Genomic DNA, 25,483 nt, shown 5'->3' on the forward strand with positions numbered 1-25,483 from the left:
GTCAGCATCCCAGTCCACCTCGGACAAGCCTTATCTAGATTTTGACCTGATGGTCTCCATGACTTGTTAGCTGCCCACGTGCCTTCTGCCACGCTCTCTATCACTTCCCGGGAAATGCGGGTACACCCTTTTCCGTGCCGATGTGACTTCCCCTCTAGTGGATAGTCAACGCCTGTAAAGTGAGGGATGACTCGGTTCTTAGCCCATACTTCATCACCACCTCCCTAGGAAGGGCTAGAGGTAACCTATGAATTCCGACAACGGAGATATATACAGGTAGAATCCTAACCTCTCAAAAAAGGGGGCAATATCGAAAAAAGGCTCTCTCTCTCTCTCTCTCAAAAAAAAGGGGGAGGAACCCACAGTTCTTCATCTACAGAGAGGAGCTCACGTAAATCCTCTTGTCATGCACATTACCTTTTCAATAACCACCTCGGTTCCTGACCTTCCTCTTCCCCATCCCCACTCGAGTTTCACTAACTTGACCGTCGGAGGAACCACCGGGGAACCGGTCACCGCCCTCTCACTGGTTCTTCTTGTCTGTGCAGCGTGGACATCAAGCCCCCGTTCAAGAACCAGGCATAAAGTCAGAGAAGGAAGCGTCTCCTTCATCACTCTCCCCTACCCCGTCCCGGCAAGGACCCAGGGGGAACCGATTCAGTTCCGAATCAGAACTGATCCCAACCCGGATCCGATTGACTGTTTGATCGTAGTCATCAATACAAACCATAACATCAAACCACTACAAAGATGAACATTAAAATAGCAAACCACTACAAAGCACAAATCAATTAACGTAAACTAGTAATTAATGGCTGATGGAAAGTCACGTGACATCACATGTTTACTTAACCAACAAAATGTCGTTCACGACCAAATTTCCGGAAAAAAGAAAAACCCAAATGACGCTGGACTAACAAAAAATTTCCATTTGTTCGAGAGGGTGAACTAATCTGACATTTTGGTCTATAAGTTTTCCTTAAGTGTCTTTGGCGATTGTCAACCACGTTACGTCAATCTTTTATTAGGCTTCCTATATTTAGCTTGTCCCGCAAAAGCCCACTTCGTATGGGCTGAAAGCACGCAAGGCCTAGTTGATCTCAACTCTAATTCTTCTGATCTCTTCAAATAGCTTAGAAGTGCAAAGTCTGTCCGCAGTTCACGAGTGAGTTATTATTGGTGGAGAGGAAGAAGCTCAAAGAGAAGGTAAAATTTAGGCCTTGAGATTTTAAGTATTCGTTTTCTCTATAACTATACATTAGTTATTCTTGGTTAAAACTAAATACTTTGATTATATATAGTTGGGTTTAAGAGTGCATAATTGTTTTCTTTTCTTTTAACCGTAATGCTCCACCTCCATGTTCAGCTAGTAGAGTAGTTCTAGACTAGATATATTTATACTCAAAATTTAGCAGCACATTATATCTTCGGTTGTTCAGCTATGCTTTATTTCGTGAAGACACATACTTAACACTAAGTCTGTAATTTCAGCACATAATCATGAAGCATTTTGGGGGATATGGTACGCTCTCGGGTTTGGCATTTAGGATGGCGCAACTGGTTTTTACCCTGATTTCATTGATCTTGTTGCTGACTGCGAGGAGGCTGGCCGATCAATTAGTCTACTGGTACATCTTTCTTTTTTTCCCCTGACAAGTGAATGGATTTCATTACCATTGTAATAATGTACAAGTTAGTACCCCTGGCATCCCTGAGTGAGTGACAATAACTGTCAGAATAAAAACAAACTCAGTTTAACACATAAACTTAAAGAACAATCAATCAAAATAGAGCAAAAAACCAAAAGTGCTCAAACTAACAACTGGATACTACGTGCAGGTATAGCCAAATGAGAATTTCTAGCAAAACCTCTCTTTGGATCACTTAATTAAAAATGGTAGCCACATTTGAGGACTTGTGGAAAAGTTATATTTTGTTCTTTCTTGCATTGTGTTGAATTGTGAGAGTGGGGACCACAAGGAGTTGGGCAACTTCCAATGATTGATTGGGGAGCTGGGCAAATTCCAATGATTGGGAATTTGTTTTCGCGTGAAGAGGACCAAGGCCCACCCGACTTCTTTAATGACTGCAGGCTATATAAATAACAATGAGTCCCTAGGTTTTCGTGTGTGAGGAGGCAAAATCAAAAGCAGTTGGCGGCTACAGCAGGCTCAAGGCAGAGGTGCGCAGGAGCAGCAAAAGGAAAACGCAGATTCCTTTTTTTGGGTTGTAGCAAAGTACAGAGGCGACTGTCTTTTGTTTTGAGAGAGATAATTGTGTGAGAGGTTTTGAGAGTATTTGTTTGAGGGTTTAGATTGTGTGATTGTAAACCCTAGTTGTATTCTCTCCCCTCTAATAGTAGATCTCCCCCTCCTTGCCCCGTGGACGTAGGCAGTTTGCCGAACCACGTAAAATTGATTGTTTGAGTTTGTGGCCATTGTAATAGTTGTAGGATCCCTCGACGCGCAGTCTTAGAGCTGACGAGAGGAAGAGCTAATATCCTACTTTGATAGGATATTAGGCTTTCAGATTCTTGTTCCCTTTGAGAAACAAGAATTCTTATCGATCTTTCTCTCTTATTATGCACCAGAAACTCTGCCGGAATTTCTGCTGCGCACAACACATTGTTGCAAGTGTGGTAAATGCATGCTGCTAAAAAAGCTCTGAAAATATTTTCCCTTGCTATTTTTTCTTTACGTCTGCTAAGCCCCCCTTGAAAGGTTTGTGAAAAACTATGAGACAATCTTTAAGACCAATCAAATTAGTAATCATCAGACTGAAGCAAAATCAAAAATAGTAACCATTAAAATACAAAAATTAAAAAAAAAATAAAAATCTAATTTCTAGTCCAAGACTACCTCTGACTGAAATTAATTGTTATGAATTCCGTACTTGCTCTTGCGAATAATTTGAATGACAAACTAATTTGAATGATAAAGTATTTACAATTTGTAAATCGATTGATTTCCCCCTCCGTACAGGTACATGATGTATGGGGTGCTGATTGTAGCAATTTGGAGTTTTATCCTTTCTTTCATGAACATTGTCTTAATAATGAACGGTGCTGGACTAGAGCGTGCGACTCTGACTTGCCTTGCCGTGGCTGACTGGGTACTCTCCTTACTTATTTCTCTATTTATTTCAATTAGATTAAGAGGGTGAATTCCCATTTTTAATAGTAAGACTTCTCAGTTTGGGACATGGTTATTTGAAAACTTTGTATGGTGGAAAACCCTCTCAGATAGAGTTGTTGTTAGATTGTTTTTCACTTTTCTAAAATATACAAGGACCTAGGTGAAAAGTGTATATTTACTTACAAAATATAGACCGGTGCCATTTCTTTTTACTGAGCCTAAGGCGACGAGTTACATTGGATATTTAAAGAGAATGAATAGAATAGTGGACTCGCTAACTAGGAATTACTCCTCCATGAACATAGCAATCAAAACAAACTCTGGTCATGTACACCATAAAACAAGGCAACTACACACTTGAATACCTACAAACGAGGAATAAACAACAACTTCACTAGACTCATGCAAGACTAAACCCAATGTGGAAGCATGGAAATAGCATAACATGTCATCAATATCTGAGGTGGCTGAAAATGAGTGTTTTGTGATTCGAATGGCTAATGATCTGACAGTGACTTGCAAAAGGAGCCGCCTAAGTCTGTCTTTGGCAGTCTCTCTGAAGCCAAAGTTTGTCATCGTCGGTTAATAGTAGCCCGCTCGCAGAATTTTGAATGCAAAGGCTCTGTCCCCTAGATATTAGCCGCACAAGCCTTCACACACCTCAAACAATGTGTTCTCGGCTTTGCTCCGCCAAACAGAATGCAGATAGGGTAAGATAAAAGACCTTTGGACAAAATTCCATTTATCATCACGTCTCGTGAGAAAATTTCAGGAGGAATAACCTGTATTACTTGACTGGAGGTATAGTAACAGGTGGAGAGCTGATGACTTCTGTTGATTCGACTAGACTGCGGCATTTGGGGCTTGGCCATTCCAGTATTGATTCCTCGTATAGATTGAAAGAGGGTGCGAAGACCTGCAGTTTGAAGTCCAGTGAACATGGTGATGTGAGCAAGTCGCATAGATTGGAAGAGGGTGCGAAGACCTGCAGTTTGAAGTCCAGTGAACATGTTGATGTGAGCAAGAAGACCGGGGTGAAGTGTGGCACCTCTATTCACCGTGCTAAGGGTCGTTCTGGAGGAGTTCACGTGGATGTATGGGGGCCTTCCAAGGGGGCATCATTGGGAGGTAATAGGCGTTTGGTTTCCTTTGTTGGTGACTGTTCTAGGCGTGTTTGGGTTGCAACCAAATCCCCATTGGAGAAAGTCCTAGTAGTCTCTAACAGATTGAAGAAGTGTGATATTGGCAGACACTTCGTTGGAAAGGAAATCTTGGGGCAGCTAGATAGGGTGACAAATTTGGAGAACCGTGCCTTGCTGGAGGAGGATCGGTGTTTGTGGTCAAGCAATGGTTTGCAGAAGAATTTCTGGACAGAGGCTTCGATATATTTGGGTCATCCTATTAAAGAGTTGTCAACTGCTGTGATTGGAGGTAAAACTCCATTGGAAGATAGGTCTGGTAGTGTCACTTTGGTTGAGACTTCGATGAGGAAGCCAATTGGCTCTCAGCAGGTGGAGAGTTTTGAACAGACCTTAGAGGTATCGCAGCGGATGGAGAATGATGCTACTTCACATTGGGTAAAGATTACTCCAGATCATTCTGCATTGGTTGGGATTCCAGCTGAGGTGACACAGCGTGGAAGTCATTTGGATTCGGATGCAGATGATGAGTTGGGTTTTGACTTGAGTGCAGCTGATAGATGCATGGAATTAAAACCGAACAATAGCTTTTCTTCAAGTCGATAAAGAGAGCTTCAAATAGTGAGGGAGTTAAATCAAAGTCGGTGATCCCAAGTGAACAAATGGTGGAAGCGCGACTCTTTAAGAACTATTGCCGTGAAGGATGACCTTGAAATAGTTTAATTAAAAAGTTAGCGCGTATGCGCTTTCAATCTTCGTAGGAATTATCATTCTGTTGTTCTCATGTATGCAAATGTTGAATTGTGAGAGTGGGGACCACAAGGAGTTGGGCAACTTCCAATGATTGATTGGGGAGCTGGGCAAATTCCAATGATTGGGAATTTGTTTTCGCGTGAAGAGGACCAAGGCCCACCCGACTTCTTTAATGACTGCAGGCTATATAAATAACAATGAGTCCCTAGGTTTTCGTGTGTGAGGAGGCAAAATCAAAAGCAGTTGGCGGCTGCAGCAGGCTCAAGGCAGAGGTGCGCAGGAGCAGCAAAAGGAAAACGCAGATTCCTTTTTTTGGGTTGTAGCAAAGTACAGAGGCGACTGTCTTTTGTTTTGAGAGAGATAATTGTGTGAGAGGTTTTGAGAGTATTTGTTTGAGGGTTTAGATTGTGTGATTGTAAACCCTAGTTGTATTCTCTCCCCTCTAATAGTAGATCTCCCCCTCCTTGCCCCGTGGACGTAGGCAGTTTGCCGAACCACGTAAAATTGATTGTTTGAGTTTGTGGCCATTGTAATAGTTTTAGGATCCCTCGACGCGCAGTCTTAGAGCTGACGAGAGGAAGAGCTAATATCCTACTTTGATAGGATATTAGGCTTTCAGATTCTTGTTCCCTTTGAGAAACAAGAATTCTTATCGATCTTTCTCTCTTATTATGCACCAGAAACTCTGCCGGAATTTCTGCTGCGCACAACACATTGTTGCAAGTGTGGTAAATGCATGCTGCTAAAAAAGCTCTGAAAATATTTTCCCTTGCTATTTTTTCTTTACGTCTGCTAAGCCCCCCTTGAAAGGTTTGTGAAAAACTATGAGACAATCTTTAAGACCAATCAAATTAGTAATCATCAGACTGAAGCAAAATCAAAAATAGTAACCATTAAAATACAAAAATTAAAAAAAAAATAAAAATCTAATTTCTAGTCCAAGACTACCTCTGACTGAAATTAATTGTTATGAATTCCGTACTTGCTCTTGCGAATAATTTGAATGACAAACTAATTTGAATGATAAAGTATTTACAATTTGTAAATCGATTGATTTCCCCCTCCGTACAGGTACATGATGTATGGGGTGCTGATTGTAGCAATTTGGAGTTTTATCCTTTCTTTCATGAACATTGTCTTAATAATGAACGGTGCTGGACTAGAGCGTGCGACTCTGACTTGCCTTGCCGTGGCTGACTGGGTACTCTCCTTACTTATTTCTCTATTTATTTCAATTAGATTAAGAGGGTGAATTCCCATTTTTAATAGTAAGACTTCTCAGTTTGGGACATGGTTATTTGAAAACTTTGTATGGTGGAAAACCCTCTCAGATAGAGTTGTTGTTAGATTGTTTTTCACTTTTCTAAAATATACAAGGACCTAGGTGAAAAGTGTATATTTACTTACAAAATATAGACCGGTGCCATTTCTTTTTACTGAGCCTAAGGCGACGAGTTACATTGGATATTTAAAGAGAATGAATAGAATAGTGGACTCGCTAACTAGGAATTACTCCTCCATGAACATAGCAATCAAAACAAACTCTGGTCATGTACACCATAAAACAAGGCAACTACACACTTGAATACCTACAAACGAGGAATAAACAACAACTTCACTAGACTCATGCAAGACTAAACCCAATGTGGAAGCATGGAAATAGCATAACATGTCATCAATATCTGAGGTGGCTGAAAATGAGTGTTTTGTGATTCGAATGGCTAATGATCTGACAGTGACTTGCAAAAGGAGCCGCCTAAGTCTGTCTTTGGCAGTCTCTCTGAAGCCAAAGTTTGTCATCGTCGGTTAATAGTAGCCCGCTCGCAGAATTTTGAATGCAAAGGCTCTGTCCCCTAGATATTAGCCGCACAAGCCTTCACACACCTCAAACAATGTGTTCTCGGCTTTGCTCCGCCAAACAGAATGCAGATAGGGTAAGATAAAAGACCTTTGGACAAAATTCCATTTATCATCACGTCTCGTGAGAAAATTTCTCTGCATAAATACTCAAGAATGGAATTCATTTAACTCAGTTCCGTGGTTATCTGCTCCATTTAATCTTTTACATCAATGCTTGGTTGGGGAAGCTCCTCTATATATGGACACCGTTCTGGTGTAAGTTGTGCACTCGGCAGATGCGAGCCTGGAGAGAGAGTTGGCTTTGGTATTCTCCTCTCTTAAAACTCTTTCATCAGAAATGAACTCAAATCGATATTGCATGTGCTTCACCTTCTGCAAGTAAAGAACCATTCAAGCTCCATCTGCTTCATACACGTCATTCACTTGGTTTTTTTTTTTTGGTTAATGAAACTTTATTCATCTTCCAAATATAGAATGTTATGCACAACAAACTTCTCAGAAAGACTGAGATTACAAAATAGCTACAAGCACCACTGTGTACTAAAAATTACAGTGTGCACATCCACTTCTTATCTTCAGCCGAAAAAGGACCATTGAGAATTGACTGTTAGAAGGTTGAATTTAATCTCTTTAAACAATTGAGATGCTGATTTTCCTTCCTGTCTGAAAAATCCTAAAATTCCTTTCACACCAAATGTAATAGATTGAAGTGGTGAGAGCCATTTTCTTGACTTTTTGCTTAAAGCCATTCCCCCTCAAACAATGGCAATACCAGTTGATAATCTGGTTCCAGCAGGTAGACTTCCATCTAAATTGTAACCAATTCATAACCATGCACCAAACATCCCTTGCGTAGAGACAATCGAAAAAAAGATGATCTCTGCTCTCTGAACCCGAACACCAGCAACAGGTATTAACACTCACAATATTCCTCTTAAACAGTCTATCTTGTGTGAGTAATCGATCTTGGACTGCAAGCCAGCTGATAAAAGAGTGTCTGGGCATATTAGAATTAGCCCAAACTGTTTTGTACCACGGAACAGCTGAGGCAGTAGGAGAAAGGGCAGAATACAGCACTGAGAGTTGTATTTTTGAGTTCCTGTCACAATTTTGAATAAGGTTCTTCAGATTGTCAGCTCCACCATAAGTTCTCAAGGCATTATCTCTTATTTTCAAGATGCTTTTCCACATCCATGAATCTCTGCTTTTTGATTGGACATGCCAGATATCACTGTTGCTTAAGTATGAGCCATGAATCCACTTAATCCAAAGACTTTCCTTATTAATATGAATGAACCAAAGAGTTCTTAGAGTAGTAGCAAGATTCCATAAAGAGGCTGAATAGATGCCAAGTCCACCTTGCTACCTGCTCAAACATACCTTATCCCAGGATATAAGAGAAATTTTGTGAGTGTGTTCAGTTTTGCTCCACATGAAGTATCTGCACATTTCATCTATTTTCTTTAGGACTTTAATAGGGAGGACATAGTTTGATAACCAGTAGGTTTGAATGCCCAGAATGATGCTTCTAATAATCTGCAATCTGCCAGCATATGAAAGCAGTCTGTTCTTCAAACTGGACTGAAAATGACCTGCTATGTTGTTCAAGAGTGAAGAGCAATCATTGAAAGATAGTCTTTTGGATATTAATGGAACTCCCAAATATTTGATAGGAAAGACCCCCTCATTAAAATTTAAGAGCCTGTTAACAGATCCTTTAGTGCTATCATCAACTCCTCCATAGAATACTTTGCATTTGTCTGGATTTGCTTCCTCTTGCTTTTGAAATACCCATGAAGAGTACCATTTAATGATAGAGAGAATTTAGGAGTTGAAATGCAAACCATGATCCAGTTGATGAAATTGACACGAAATCCAAGGCCTTTTAACATCTCATTTAGGAAATCCCAGTTAACAGTATCAAAGGCTTTTTTGATATCAATACTCAACATAATTCTAGGAGAGATATGCTTCCTGTTATAGTTCTTCACAATCTCATTTGCAAGAAGGATGTTGCTAGAGATGTGTCTTCCTTTAACATAATTCTAGGAGAGATATGCAGACTGGCTATCATTAATTAAGTATCCCATCACAGATTTGATCCTATTAGCTAGAATTTTGGAAATAATTTTGTAGAGACTATTGCAACAAGCTATAGGTCTGAAGTCTGATGGGGACTTGGGACACTTCACTTTTGGAATCAAAGTGATGGCAGTAGAGTTTATCATGCCCAGAATTTTACCTGTTTTAAAGAATTCTAGAATAGCTTCAGATACCTCATCGCCAATAATGCACCAAGCTGACTTGTAGAAGGATATACCAAATCTATCAGGGCCCGGAGCTTTTCCATCATCCATTGAGAAGACAGCATGTCTAATTTCATCTCTAGTCACAGCTGAAGATAAGAAATTTATTTGAGCATCATTTAAACATGGACCATTGTGAATGACATTACTATCAGGCTTGACTAGAATTGTGCTTGAACCCAATAGTTGCTTGTAGTACTCAAGTAGCTCCTGAATGATTAAGTCACCATCAGTAATTCTGTTTCCTGCACTATCATAGAGAACCCTGACTCTATTGAGATGTCTTTTAGCTTTGACAGCTGAGTGAAAAAAACTTGAACTCCTGTCCCCTTGAGTACACCATTGAATCCTATTTTTAACGAATTTTCAAAACTGCCCAAAACCTGTCAATTTTGTATATATCAGATTTCGGTCGACCGGTACGGTCGACCGACAGCTGTTCTTTTTCATAGCATAGTTCCAGAGAGCCTTCCGGTCGACCGCACCGGTCGACCGAGAGAATTTCCGGTCGATCGAAATTTATGTCGGTCGACCGCCAGCTTTAAAACTTCGTTTCTCTGGGTTTTTGAACTAATCGGTCGACCGTACCGGTTTATTGTAAGTGAGCATGTATTTTTTTTCCTGTTCAATCAAGTCAGCATTAAGAGGATCTGATTGTAAATACTTTTGGGCATTCTGCAGATTTATCCTTGCTCTGGTAACTTGCTCAGATATATTGTGAAAATTTTTCTTATTTAAGTCTCTGAGAGCTATTTTCAGGAGCTTCAATTTACTGGTCACTGAATACATGATACAGCCTGGAATTTTCCCTTGCCAGATGGAAGTCACAGTGGGTAAGTAATCATCATGCTTGCTCCACATATTGAAAATTTTGAAAGGCTTTTTTCCTTGGACACATTCGTCATATATTGACACCAATGCAGGAGAATGATCGGAGCAATTGGGTAGCAAATATTCAACATGGCTAGAGTTATATAGATTAATCCAAGCATCATTGACCAGAGTTCTATCAAGTCTACTCCATACTCTGGAATTTGCCTCTTGTTTGTTGTTCCAAGTAAAGAAACACCCTTTAGTTTTCAAGTGAGTAAGTTGACAGTCATCAATGAATTCCCTGATATCCAGTGTTTCAGCCACAGTAACCATAGCTCCACCTAATTTGTCCTCATCATCAGATATAGCATTGAAATCACCACTGAGAATCCAAGGCTTATTACCAACTCTATGTTGAATTTGCCTTAATTCAAGCCAAAGAGTTTTATCCCATAAAATCAATATTCTAGCTTTGGAAGAGTTGATAACATCTGAACACCATTTCCAATTACAAGCAATTTTCCTTGCTATAATAGGGATCTTGCATGCTTTGATTTTTGTTTCAATGAGAGCCATAAAGGATAAATGGTATTGCTGAATATGGATCTTGACCAAATGTTGTTTAGAGGGCTTATTTAGCCCTCTAATATTCCAAAAGGAAAAGTTCATAATCTTGTAGTCCCCCTATCTATTGTAGAGGGATCATCAATTAGATTATTGAGATGATAGAAAGAGTTCTCCAATCCTGGAAAGACTTTCAGACCAGTATTTTGCATACCAGACCATGTTTTAGAGGACTGCAAACTTTTGCCTTTATTAGATCCAACAAAACCAAATTCTTGAACATGCACAGCCTGCACAGCTTTACTCCCTGATGGATACTTACTGCTATCAGCCAAGCCTTTAATTTTTCCAGCAGAAAATGCCTGAACATTATCCCTACTAGAAAAACCCTCCAGCTCAAGCTCCTGAACATACACATTATTTTTAGAAGTTGATTCAGTAAAGCTCTCAAATGCCCCAGGCAGACTAGTGTCTTCAACAGCAACATTTGCAGTTTGTGTCTGAACATGCACATCATGCACAGACTTGCTAGAGCTTTTGCTTATCTAATTACTCTTCAGATTCTCATCACCTTCAGACAACTTAGGAAGAGATCCAGCAACATTTGCTGATTGTGCCTGAACATGCATAGCATGCACAGGTTTATTAGGGCTTTTTTGTATCTGATCCTCATGCTGGTTATATGTATGAATAAACTTGTTAGAAATTCCTGCACTAGTCTTAGGTACCCATTTCTGAATCTTAGGATGCTTTTTACAGAAATTAGTATCATGCCCCACAATTTTGCAACTATCACACCATTTAGGTTTGAACTCATAGATCACTTTTTGATTATATACTTGACCATTAGGTCCATGTATAGGAATAGAGTCTGGAAGAGAGGAGGGCATATGGACTTCAACCAAAACCCTAGCATAAGCCAACCTTTGCTTACTAGCTGTGAGCTTATCAGTGGCAATAGGTTTACCCACATGACTTGCAATTTTGCTTATAGCCTTTGAACTCCACAGATTTAACCTTAGTCCTGGCAATTGAATCCATAAAGGATAAACACTTCCATCAATCTTATCAATATCATCATCATTGGACCATATTTTCAACAAAAGAGGTCTAGAGCCAAAAAACCATGGGCCATTCACAAGTATGTCCTCCATTTGCTCTTTGCTTTGGAATTTAAACAAGAACAGTCCAGGTTTGAGTAAGCACAAATCTGGGACAGTCCATTTAGCCCAGACTTTGTGTACATAATTTTCCATAGCTTTGTATTTGACATTTAAACCAAGCACTTTACCAATTAAAGAGAATTGCCAGTTAGAATTACCTTCATTCCATTCCTCCTCACTAAATGACACAAAATCATTATTTTCTGGCTTCACAAAGTTTAAGTTCAAACCACAACCAGTTTTCTTATTATCAGCAAATAGGCTAATCCAACTTTTCTTGACATTTCCAGAATCAATAACCAGATTTCCTTCATATCAGCAAATAGGCTAATCCAACTTTTCTTGACATTTCCAGAATCAATAACCAGATTTCCTTCATTATTAATATCATTCTTATCAGAGGAATCCAGATTTCCAGCATCCTTTAAGCTCTCATTTTTGTCATTTAGATTCTTGAAATTATTCTTAATAGGAACAGAGGAATCGTCCAGTAGAGAAATCAGATTACTCTGAGTATTGGCATCCAATGAACTAGCAGGATTCAAATTTAACTGATCACGATCAAATTCAACTTCATCAGCCCAAGAAACCTTACCAGATCCACCAGTACCAGATCGAGACCCCAAAGAGGCACGAGATCCAACAATCACTTGCGGAGTAAGACAATCTTGATTCCTTGCAGAAATCACAGAGTAATCAAGATTTTTAACAACAATCACTTGCGGAGTAAGACAATCTTGATTCCTTGCAGAAATCACAGAGTAATCAAGATTTTTAATAGAATTACATGCTGAATTCAAGAACTGATGCCGCTATGGAAGATTATCAGTTGAAGCTATATCCTCAACCGAAGAAATCTTCGAGGAATCACTTGCAACAAGTTTCCGATGAGATTTGTAGCCAGCTTGCTGCAATGAAAGTGGATCAGAATTTAGAAGATCTGCCATTAGAACTTTTTTCTTTTCTCCCTTAGGTCCAGTTGAACCCATAAGATCCGATGTGGATCCTTCATCATCTTTATCAAATCCAGCATCAGCATGATCCTCAGATGGAGAGAAGCTTGAATTCGACGATCTTAATCCAATTTCAAGGATTTTCTTCCTATTTTTTCCTTTTTTTTTTGCCATTTTTCAAACCTCAGCGGGGGCGCAGGTTAGCAGGAAAATCGCCTGCTAACTTGCACCAGAGAGCTGCCCCATAATTAACCCTCGTGGCAATCGCCTGCTAACCTGCACTTCATTCACTTGGTTGATAACAAATTAAGAGTCACTACAAGCAACGAGAGTGTCTACTTGTACATCTGGGGCCAAATTCATTCTCGAGATTAGGGCCACATGTTCTGCATCGTTATTAGATGCTTTGAAGCTGAAATGAAGTGCAGGTTGTATTCTCATTCCCTCGTGCCCTTGCAATATTATCTTGTCAAGTTGAGAGGAGTGCTAGACACTAAGAAATATATTATTATTATTATTTTAGTGGTACAAACACACTATACTCTCAAATACAAATACTCTCTCTCTCTCTCTCTCTCTCTCTCTCTCTCTCTCTCTCTCTCTCACAAATACTCTCTCTCTCTCTCTCTCTCTCTCTCTCTCTCTCTCTCTCTCTCTCTCTCTCTTTCTGCTACTGGGATGGATCTAACACAAACACTTGGGGGTTATTTATAACATTGGTTTAGGGGTAGGTAAACACTATTAAGATTAGGTGAATACTGTAGCTAGGTATGCAGGGGTTAGGCGGGGAGCTGCTAATTTCTAACACTCCTCTTCAATAGCGACTTCTCTACCTACAAGTCCAAGAATTCTAACTACCTTTTTAATGCTTGGAGTTCCTCTCTCATTGCTTATCTCCATTCTTCACTCTTGTATGCTTCTTTGAAGGTAGATGGCTCCTTCACATTTTTTGTAATGGCCACACTAGCTTACTTAGGATTCGGCTTCTTGGGTCTGGTTGATCTTCGAAGTTATTCATCTGGTTCTTCTTCAATATTCTCTATTTGGGTCGGGTGCTTCTCTTCTGATATTATCTGATGAACACCCGTTTTTCATGGACTCTTTTCATTCGGAGACGTAGGAAAATTTTATTCTATCATCTCTAATTGTTGTAGTCTGTCTTCTTGACCTGGCTCCACCAGCTTCTTCTGCAACTGATCCTCTAGATCACTGAAGTCTGGGAGTGCAACTTCTTTTGAAGAACACCAAGACGAGGCTTCGTCAAACACAACATTCCTTGATATGTAGCACCGTCCAGTTGTGGGATCACAACATCTCCATCCTTTTCTTTTATTGTCATACCCTTATAAATATACATCTTACATCCTTTTTATCGAACTTTATGTGTAAGTGATGAGACATAAATACATAACATACACAATCTAAAACTTTGAAATGACTTAAGGTTGGGTTCGTATTCTACACCTTTTAAAATGATGACATGAACTCTAGTTTTGGTTATGGTGGCTGATTGATCACATGTACCGCCGTCTTCATACACTCCGCCCAAAAAGGTCCTAGTACGTTCTTGGCATGAAGCATGCTTTGACATATCTTCATGTTTGCGTCGAAAATATTTATTTGTCGAATCCATTACATGTTTATCGATTACAATGAATTTAAAAGAGTTTGTTTTTTATAAGACATCTCGCTTACACAAATAAAGCAAGAATTATAACTCTCTTCAAACACACGCAGAGGACCTTTATCACCCGCTGCTTGCATGTGTTATTTGTCTATGCCGGCGAAGCGTTACTCTGTGGACTGTTACAGATCAGATCTGGTTGACAGAATAAAAATTCAATGCTCTAGTTTCACAAAGAAAACAATCACAGAAGTGATAATCTCAACCAAATGAGATTACAACTCTTCTCGAGATCAAAACAAAGTTTGATCTCAAGGTATAATAAAACAGGCCACAGATCCTTCGAATAGCTCCCTCTTTATGCTGGAGTTTGCCAAGATCTGCTAGCCCTCCTCTAAAATTCATGGATCACTCTTCAAATTGACAGCACCTCACCTCTAATTTCAGATGCCCTGCATATAGGACCCTAGGCTTGTATTTATAGGCTTCGGTTGTAGCATTCTAGGATAAGAAAAAGTGATTTGGTGATATCTTTAGTTAACAACCAGTTAACCATATTTAGGAATAGTATCAAAATAGTTGGGGGAGGCTCTAGAGCGAAAGAATCTCGAGAAAACTATCGAAAAATATGTTTCGGGCATTTCTGGGGGCGAGTCACCCTAGGGTGGCTTGGCCTTGGCCAAGCCACTTGAAGGTGGGTCGTCCTTGGTTGAGCCACTTGAAGGTTGGTCGGCCTTGGCCGAGCCACTTGGCCTTGGTCGAGTTATTTTAATGTGACTCGGCTGCCAATGGCTTTTTCGGTTTGGTCTTGTTCTGCCGTTTTGCGTATTTCGTTATTTCGTTGACTCGTACGCTTTATTTACTTGCTTCGTGCACTTGTAATCTCTTTTACAGTATGGATAATCTCGTTTGACTCAGATAATGGCGTTCATTACATTCTCTTTATTTTGAGCTGTGCGCGGGAACCTATAGGTAATTTTTGACGCCTACACTCCATAAGGTGACAATTCTTCCTTTCAACTATGCCAATCTGTTGTGGAGTATTTGGGCATGTTAGTTGTTGCCAAATCTTGTGCTGCTTCAGGTAGTCATAAAACTCTATCGATGTGTACACTCCTCTGTTGTTCGTATGTAGGCAATGAATTTTCTTGCCGAGTTCCCTTTCGACTTTGTCTTAAAATTGCTTGAATTTGGAGAGTGCTTCAGACTTTTCCTTCATAAAATCAACCCAGACATACCTCGAGTAATTATCAATGAGAGTGATCATGTACCCTATCCCACCAATTGATTCTTGTTTTACTCGACCAAATACATCTGAGTGTACAAGCTCCAAGGATTCCTTAGCTCTAAACTATGACTCCTGATATGGTAATTAAGGCGCCTTACTGTACTGACGACCTCTGCATATGGTCCCTCCTCGAATCTCCAAGTGAGGAAACCCTTTAACATTGACTTTTCCATCATAATCTTGAGCTTGTGATAGCTCACATGGCCAAGTTGAGCATGCCATAGATCATTCGCCTCATTCTTTTTGGCTTTTTCTATGTATGTTGATTTTGCTGATATCACATAGAAAAAATTCTACCTTCCATCCCTCAACAACAGGTTCTCCTGGTGGCTTCAAGTTTCAATAGACTTTTATATCTTGTGGCTCAAATACTATATAGTTTCCAAAAGCTGTTGATTGGGAAACAGATAGAAGATTATTTTTCATACACGGTACAAGATATACATCTTGTAGTTGTATCTAATTCGAATTATAGCATGGCGTAAATGTAGCCTTTCCGATGTGTATGATTGGTAATCTTGAATTATTTGCTATCACAACTTCTCGACCACCTTATACTCCTTCATGTTGATAAGTTTCCCTTTATCTCCCATCATGTATTTGGAACAGCCAGAATCAATGATCCAATTTTTATTATAGCTAATTTCTTCTCGATCTGAAATCGCTGCAAATATGGACTTAGATTCTTCTACAATCGAGATTAGTGCCATACGAACAACATCATCTTCGTTGACTGGTACATCTTCAATAATAGCCACAGATGCTTGAGCATTCCATTCTTCTTCATCATCTTGATATCTGCGTGATGTTGCAGCATTGCCCTCTGCAGGCCTTCTCTTTTAACGATAGTCTTTGGCAAAGTGTCCTTTCTTCACATAGTTGTTATAGCTATTGTCAAGTCTACTTGCTCACGATCACCTTGCTCCTCACGCTATTGGTTCTATCAGTGTATGGTTGCCCTGGCAACATTTTGAACTAACCTTTCCATACTCCTCTTTCCTCGTGCCTCTTGGTTTGCCTCTTTCCTTATTGCTGAAGAGTGCTTCATCTTTGCTTTTTATTGAAACGTCAACCATTTGTTTGGCTATGGTTTCCTATGTAGAGAGCAAACTCTCCACCTCTAATAATGTTGGTTGAGTTGGCCACTCATGTCCGTGATGTTTCAGTCTTAAACTATAGATACATATTCTTCTCATCCTTGGATCAGATATATTAGAGTCTGGATCTAGTTGAGCAATATCTGAACAGAGTGATTTTACTTGCTTGAAGTACTGACTGATCGTCACATCCTTCTGTTGCAAGGTCATCAATTGATTCTATAGGAATTGAAGTTGAGCATCGTTCTTTTTTGAAAAGAGTATTGCGAGTGTATCGCATGCCTCATTCAGAGTTCTAGCATCTCATATATAGTCTGTGAGATCGTCTTCTACTATCATCTTCAGCACATACCTAGCCTTGCCAGCTTTGATGTTCCATTTTCTTAGTGCTTCGCCAGCTTCCTAAGGTTTTGTACTTTCAGCACCCCAGATGACCTCCTAGAGGTTTTGTCCTTGTAAATAGGACTTCATACACGTCTCCTAGTATTTATAGTTATGACCATTGGGTTTTTTTAGTATAGTAGTCGTATTTGCCAGGTCCACTATAGTGACGTGATACTGCTTCATTATCACCATGCAAGTTTGGTCCATGACCAACCAACTTCATAGTCCTGGACAGAACGGGAATGTCAGCCTTCAAGAATGCCAATAGGATCACCCTAGGAGATAGCAGGTTCCTGACCAACTTGCTTCTATCACGAACTATAACTTTCACTATTTCACATGAACAGTAACCATACTTATGAACAATACTGTATTCATGAATAGTACCTCTACTTATGAATAGTACCATACTCATGAATAGTAACCAGTGCATTCAAAGAGTAAATAATAATCTAACTTTATTTTCTAATGTGGAGAATCCACCTTTGGTGGCAATCACAGAGCATGCGATAAGCAGATACATGTATCCTAATTCAAGCTCTGGTATCATTTTTTGAGTTGAGAGGAGTGGTTGACACTAAGAAGTATATTATTATTATTTTTTAGTGGTACAAAAAACTATACTCTCAAATATAGATTCTCTCTCTCTCTCTCTCTCTCTCTCTCTCTCTCTCTCTCTCTCTCTCTCTCTCTCTTTCTACTAGTGGGATGAATCTAACACAAACACTTGGGTGGTTATTTATAGTATTGGTTTAGGGGTAGGTAAACACTATTAAGGTTAGGTGATTACTATATCTAGGTAGGTGGGGGGTAGGTTGGAAGCTGTTGATTTCTAAAACTGCTTCCATTGATGTTAGAGGATCGTTTACATCCATGACCCACTAGATTGCCTCAAAAACCAAGGTATGTGTCGTCTCTTTCACGGCCTCTTCCTAAGGTACCAAGCATTTCAGAATAAAATCCATAAATACTTGAGCTTTTACCACTAGATGCTGTTTGTATATAATATAGACTTGACCATGCCCTATTATCCAGTTTGCCAAAAGCCTGGAATTGTCCAATTTCTGAGAATCTTTTTCAAGGGTTCCTTTGTTAAGACTACCACTGCATGAGTTTAGAAGTAAGGCCTTAACTTCCTAGATGCTATTAGCAACACAAATGTCGTCCTCTCAAGTCATGAATATCTCTGATTGACCAATGGAGAGTTTTCCTTAGATAGAATATGGGTTTCTATTAACCATTTCTTTGTTTTTGGTTTAGTCAAGAGAGGAGGATGTTGGGGATTCGAAACAGTCAAATCGAACCATGCTCTTCTAGACCTTGTGTTTGAGAGTAGGAAAGTAGGAAAAACACCGCAAATAAAAGATAAAACTAGCATGAAAGTAAACAAGAAAGAACACACAAATGTAACGAGGTTTGGTAACGTACCTACGTCCTTGGGAGCCACACCACACAAGTCTTTGATTAATTTGAAGAAAGATTACAAGCTCACGAACTAGGATTTAATCTCTCTGAGATCTCTTTGAATAATCCTCTCAAAAACTCTCATTTGATGCACACAAAAACCTTAAAATCATTTAGGTATATATAAGAATCCCAACCTAAACATAATACAAAACAGATTAGGAAACAAAAAAATTCCATCACGGTCGGCCAACCAGAGCATTGGTTCTGCACCCTGCACGGTGCACGTTCGTGGTCGACTAGACTAGTTTCCGCGATCACCCGGCTAGACAGGTTGTTTTTGCTTAGTCTGCTACAGGCTTCACGTTCGACAGGACTAGACCTCATGGTCGACCGACCCAACTATTTCCTATTTACCTTATCTTCTTAATTTTAGCTTTGGGTCTATACACTTAGACTAACAATCTTCCACTTGGAGACCAAAATGCCATCAATGAGCTCACCCGAACTCTCCTCTTCTTCCCCCCCCCCCAAAAAAAAAAAAAATCCTTTCTTCAATCATCATCTTCCCAGTGATCCTACAGATCCTCTTGGTGTGGCTTTGCCTTCATCTCCTACGCGTGAAGGCCAAACTGTAAGTTGTAGACAATTCTAGTTTCTCGATGGTCATTACTTTCGTCAACATATCGTAGGATTTTGACTCCCCAAAATCTTCTAGATGTAATTTCCCAACCTCAATCAGCAAACGTATGAAAAGGTATCGTACGTCGATGTGTTTTGTTTTGGTATGATATACTAGATTCTTGGCAAGATGTATAGCACTTTGGCTGTCACAATAAATAACTCTGTTCCCTGACTTCAGATCCAACTCTTCCAGGTACCCGGTCAACCAAATCATCTCCATGCTGGCTTTAGTCAATGCGACATACTCAACCTCAGTTGTGGACAATGTTACAATATTCTACAGACATGAGACCCAGCTCACTATTGTCGACGCCAAGGATAAACATATCCCGTGGTACTTCGCCTCATATCATGATCACCGAAAAAATCCGCATCCACATATCCCTGCAGTACCAAATCCTTCCTACTGAAACATAGTGGCTTGTCTGTAGTCCCTCTCAAGTAACACAATATCTACTTCACGGTCTCCCAATACCGCTTCCCTAGATTGCTTGCAAACCTACTCACAACTCCCAATGCATGGGCAATATCCGGCCTCGTGCAAACCATTGTGTCATAAGACTCTCAATGGCTGATGAATATGCCACTCTGCTCATATGATCCTTCTCTGCATCCGTCTTTGGTGATTGGTCCTCAGATAACTTGAACTGACTTCCAAAGGGGTGTGCTAACAACCTTAGCATTCTATATGTTGAACCTCTGAAGTACCTTCTCGATGTATTCAGCTTGACTCAACTTTAACGTCCCTTCAGCTTCATCTCTACTGATTCGCATCCCAGGAATTTTCTTCAATGCATCCAGATCTTTCATAGCAAACTCCTTGGCCAACTACTTCTTCAAATTGTTTATTTCCTCTAAATACTGACCTACAACTACTATGTCATCAACATACAATAATAACACGATATAGATGGACTCGAACCTCTTGAAGTAGCAACAATGATCTGAATTGCATCTTCCAAAGCCATTGCTCTGCATGAAGTTGTTGAACTTTTATATCACTGCCTTGGAGTCTATTTCAAACTGTACATGCTTTTCTTGAGCTTACACACCATCTCTTCCTTTTCTTCTTTAATGAAGCCAACATGTTGCTTCATGTAGATTTCTTCATCCAAGTCACCATGAAGAAAGGTAGTCTTCACATCTAACTTCTCAAGGTAGATATAATCTTCTGTATCTACTAAGCTTAACACTACTCTAATGATTGTAAGCTTCACAACGGGAGAAAATATCTCCACTTCTTACCATTGTTGGAACCCCTTCACGACTAATCTGGTTTTGTACCACTTGCTTCCATTAATCTCCTGTTTGATCCGATAGACCCATTTGTGCAGGTAGCTGGGATAACTCTTATATCTCATTCGAATGGAGAGAATCTATCTCTTCTTGCATCGCATGCTCCCACTACTGAGATTCACTAACTTGCATAGCCTCCTCATAGCACTTCGGCTGTCCGCTATCTGTCAAAAGTAAGTAATCAAGTGATGAGAGATATCTGGGATTCAGTTTGGGTACCCTAGATGATCTCCTAAGCTCCACACCTTAGGTAGTAGCTTTTGCACCTAGAGTCTCCTCCGTTCTTCGGTTAGAACTAGCACTATCTCCCCCATCTGGAAGTTCCTCCATATCCATGTACTTGTATCCATCTGCATCCTTAGTGCTGCTCTCTTTGTTTTGGCTATCCTGACATTGTCCCTGTCCTTGTACATCACCTCTTTATTAAATATCACATCCCTGCTCCTGATGATCTTCCTGTTCTTCTTATCCCAAAGACGATACCCGAACTCATTAATACTGTATACAATGGATGTACACTTCTGTGACTTAGCTTCTAGCTTGTCCCTGATATGGTCAATGATATGAACATATGCCATGCAACCAAATACTCTCAAGTGTGAGAGATTAATCTTCTTGCCAGTCCAAACCTCCATTGGAATCTTGAAATCTAATGAAACTAATGGCCCATGATTTATCAAGTAAGCTGCTGTATGCATCGTATCTGCCCAAAATGTCTTAGGTAGATCTGCATGTAATCCCATGCTCCTAGCACGCTCCGTCAATGTCCTTTTCATCCTTTCTATAATGCCATTCTCCTACGGCATCCGTGGAGTAGTCCTCTCCAAACGAATCTCGTTTAGCGCACAGAATCTCTTAAGCTCCTCTAACTCATATTCTCCACCATTGTCTGATCTCAAACACTTTACCTTTAGATCTGTCTCGTTCTCCACTATGGCCTTCCACTTTTTGAAGATCCCGAACACCTCTGACTTGTGCTTCTTGAAGTATACACATACTTTTCTCGAGTGATCGTCGATAAAAGTGACATAATACGTCGAACCACCAAGTGAAGACACACTAACTGGACCCCATACGTTTGTATGAACAAGCTCTAGCTTCTGAGCTTTAGGTGGTCTTCCACCCTCCTGAAAACTAACTCTCTTCTGCTTCTCTTAGATACAGTCCTCACAAACACCAATTTCCACTGCATCGATGTCGGTTAGCTTTCCTTGTGAATATAGAATTTTCATCTCCTTCTCGCTCATATGTCCCAGCCTATTGTGCTATAGATCTGCACTCTCCTTGCCAGCTACAATTGCGAGTGTATCACTCGCATGTGACGTGAGGTAGAGATTGTTAGACCCTAGAGGGGGTGATTAGGGTCTTATGCTAATCTAATCCGATTAAATGTCAATTAAAATTAATTAACAAGTTATCTAATCCGATTAAATGTCAATTAAAATTAATTAACAAGTTATCCTAGCAAGTATGAAATACCACAAGAATTATGAGCTAGGATAAGGTATGAAATACCACAAGAATTATGAGCTAGGATAAGCAATGTAAACAATGAGATATATCCTATATGATAATATATATATATATATATGCAAGGATATATAAACTAACACAAGGGGTAAACAAAATGAACTAGATAGTGGATCATATAAATAATGAGCTATGGACAATGGCGATATAAGATATGAACATAAATATAAATGAACGCCAAGGCACACTCAAACACACTATATGATCACGGAGTTCGGACCTTCCGTCCTACGTCTCCGCTCCCCACTCCCGGGGAGAAATCCACTAACACAATCCGGTTTGGAAGCCGGAACTTCTTCTACACACTCGGTTTTCTAGCTAACCGAAAACTCTACAACTCACACTCTTGCAATCACACTCTACACCCACTAAGTGTTGGACCTAGCCGTGTCTCCCTCAAGTGCTCGGTTACAACCTCTCCCTAGGCACGTCAACCGACGCCACTCCTCTTGGGACGATCCCCGACTCTCACCACACACTCCTCACTCGGTGTACAAGTGTATTACAAAGTGATTCTCACAATAAGCACAAATATGACAAATGATTGTTCTCAAAACAAGGTGAGAACTCAATTAAGCTCACTCTCAATGTCACAAACCCACAACCCTAAATTATACTATGAATGTAAATACAATAAGCTCAATAGGTTGTGTGTGAACAAAGAGTATCAATAAAACAATTAAACTAAACTCAGATATAAATCTAGCGCTTATGGAAATTATAATAAAAAATAAATTGCTAGATGAGTTTAGAAACACTTCTCTAAAGATGACAAGAGAGTAGGAGAAGAGTGAATGCTCAAACACCAAAGGATGATCTCCACTTGCTCTTGTGAAATTGAATTCACAAACTCAAACCCTCAATTTGCTTAAAAGCTTCTTAAACCAAACTTAAACAAACACTAAACAAATTTAAACCCTTGTTAAACTATTTTAAAACATTCACTTGGTTAGTTTGAAAGATGACAGCAATAGGGTATTTATACCCTCTCAAACTTCAGCCAAAAACCTGAGCAAAAGACAAAAACAGCCCCAAGGCAACGGTCAAAAAACTAGCCGTTAGAAACTGAAGGAACACTCGTCGGTCGACCGAAAAATTCGTCGGTCGACCGAGAACTTTTGACCTCAGGTTCGGTCGACCGGTGCGGTCGACCGAAAACGGATATGACAGAAAACTGAAAACTGTTTTTCTGATTTTAAAACGCTATTTAAAAATATCAAATAAATTCCAAAAAATATAAAACTTTGGGGAATGATTGTAGACATGATAATAAACATGCTACAGCGACTGGTTTCGAAAAAGAACTTCCCAAATGAAAAATATCATCATTTTTGCAAAATAGTCCAAAACACGAAAATGTAAACATGTGAATTTTGACATTTTGGCTAAACCAACTTTTGAAACTTTACAAATTGATTTTATAGACTTGAAGAAAGATGTAAACTATTGTTATGAAGTCTATAAACAATGAATGTAGTATTTTATCAAAATACACATATAATGCACTAAAAACATGATTTCATTTAACTAACTAAAATTGATATTGATGAAATCATATATATGCATATGAGTATGAAAAAAAATATGTTTTCTAATTATATTCAATTGTTTCATAGTAAAACTTGAAAACTATCAAACCAAAACATATATGTATATATATAACTATATATACAAAAACCAAAACGTGTATGTGTGTATATGATTGAGCTTAAAGTACTAACACACATAATATAAATTCCTAAACTAAATTACCCAAGTTTGATCTTGATATTCATTGTAGCTCAACTTGGTATACATGCGGATGAAGCTTAAACTTGATCTTTAACTTTGAATTGCAAGGCTTCAACCCGACATTCCGCCAACCTCCATTTGATATGATCGTTATAGCGCAATCCATCCAACCTCCAACAACGTTGTTTGTCTACAATACATAGGAATACACAAACACTAGACAAACAACATTAGTAATAAATTGTTTGTTAAACACCATCAAAACAAGAAGGCCAGCAGAGATTTCTTGTATTGTTGCCTCGGGCAACCACCATCGTGCCATTGGAGATTTTCCACAAATCCCCAGTGAATTTTAAAACATAGCCTTTCGCTCCAAGCTGGCAACCAAAATAAGATTTTTCTTTAGCTTCGGTATGTGTCTGACATTCTTTAGATTCTATTTAGGGCCCTTACTGTATTTACACATCACCTCTTCCAACAAAACTACATGGTTCATTATCTCCAAAGTATACTTTCCCAAAGTCCTCAACTACATAGGTATGAAGAAGCTTTCTATTAGTTGTGGATGGAACGAGGCTCACAAATTAATAAACCATGAATCAGAATCGCTATCCATAGCAAGGATCAAGTCATCTTGCACGAGATGAGCCTCCTGCTCATTCGCATCCCTCTTTTGTGCTTTACAGGGCTGATCCCGAACCTTCTGATTCGAACAATTTTCTTCTAATCTCCTCGGATATAATCATGCTAATAATCTCGCTTAGCTTTAACTTTTCCTTCCCGACCGAATTGCTAATTGTGGTCACACAACCTGTCCAACTATCCGGTAACTGTGATAGAATCAATAGGGCCTGCACTTCATTATCAAACGTGATGTCCAAGGAGATAATTTGACCACAATCATGTTGAACTCATTGAGGTGCATTGTGAATGAGCGTCCTTCTGCCTTCTTGAGGTTGAAGAGTGTTTTGACGAGATGCACCTTGTTTGCGACTGACAGTTGCTCGTACATCTTCACAAGCGCTTCCATAAGCCCCACCGTCATCTTCTCCTTTAATATATTATGTGTGACTATCTTGGCGAGCGACAACCGGTTTTGCCCTAGAGCCTTCCTATCCAGTATCTCCCACTCTTCGTTTGATTCCATTTTCTTCTTTCCTTTAGCTTTGCCCATCAACGGACGGTACAAATCCTTTTAGTACAGATAGTCCTTCATCTTTGACTTCTAGCAGGCGAAGTCTGAGCCATCAAACTTCTCAATCATAGATTTTTTTTCCTCTGCCATGGCACTCACACAAACCTTCTAAACGATGCTTTGATACCAGTTGTTAGGGATTCGAAATAATCAAATCAAATCCGTGTCCTTTCGGACCTTGTGTTTTAGAGTAAGAAAGTAGGAAAAACACCGCATATAAAAGATAAAACTTTCAGGAAAGTAAATAAGAAAGAACACACAGCTTTAATGAGGTTCGATAATGTGCCTACATCCTCGGGAGCCACACCACACAAGTCTTTGATTAATTTGAAGAAAGATTACGAGCTCACAAACTAGGGTTTAATCTCTCTAATATCTCTCCGAAGAATCCTCTCAAAAACTCTCTTCTTGATGCACACAAAAACCCTAAAATCATTTAGGTATATATAGGAATCCTAGCCCAAACAGAATACAAAACAGATTAGGAAACATAAAAATCTCGTCGCATCGACCGGGCTTGGTTCCATGGTCGACCGGCCAGAGTATTGATTTTGCACCCTACACG

General features: G+C 39.5%; 1 protein-coding gene across 1 annotated transcript in view; it reads left to right on the forward strand.

The window, feature by feature from the left end:
- LOC109845045 (CASP-like protein 5B1) overlaps positions 6,154-25,483 on the forward strand; it is a 33,456-nt gene continuing 14,126 nt past the window's right edge. The window contains exon 1 of the mRNA XM_020414233.1: positions 6,154-6,227. Within this exon, the coding sequence (XP_020269822.1) occupies positions 6,171-6,227 (57 nt within the window). The 5' untranslated portion in view covers positions 6,154-6,170. The remainder of the gene's footprint in view (positions 6,228-25,483) is intronic.

This window comes from Asparagus officinalis, chromosome 6, assembly GCF_001876935.1.
Source record: "Asparagus officinalis chromosome 6, Aspof.V1, whole genome shotgun sequence".
NCBI classification, from domain to species: domain Eukaryota; kingdom Viridiplantae; phylum Streptophyta; class Magnoliopsida; order Asparagales; family Asparagaceae; genus Asparagus; species Asparagus officinalis.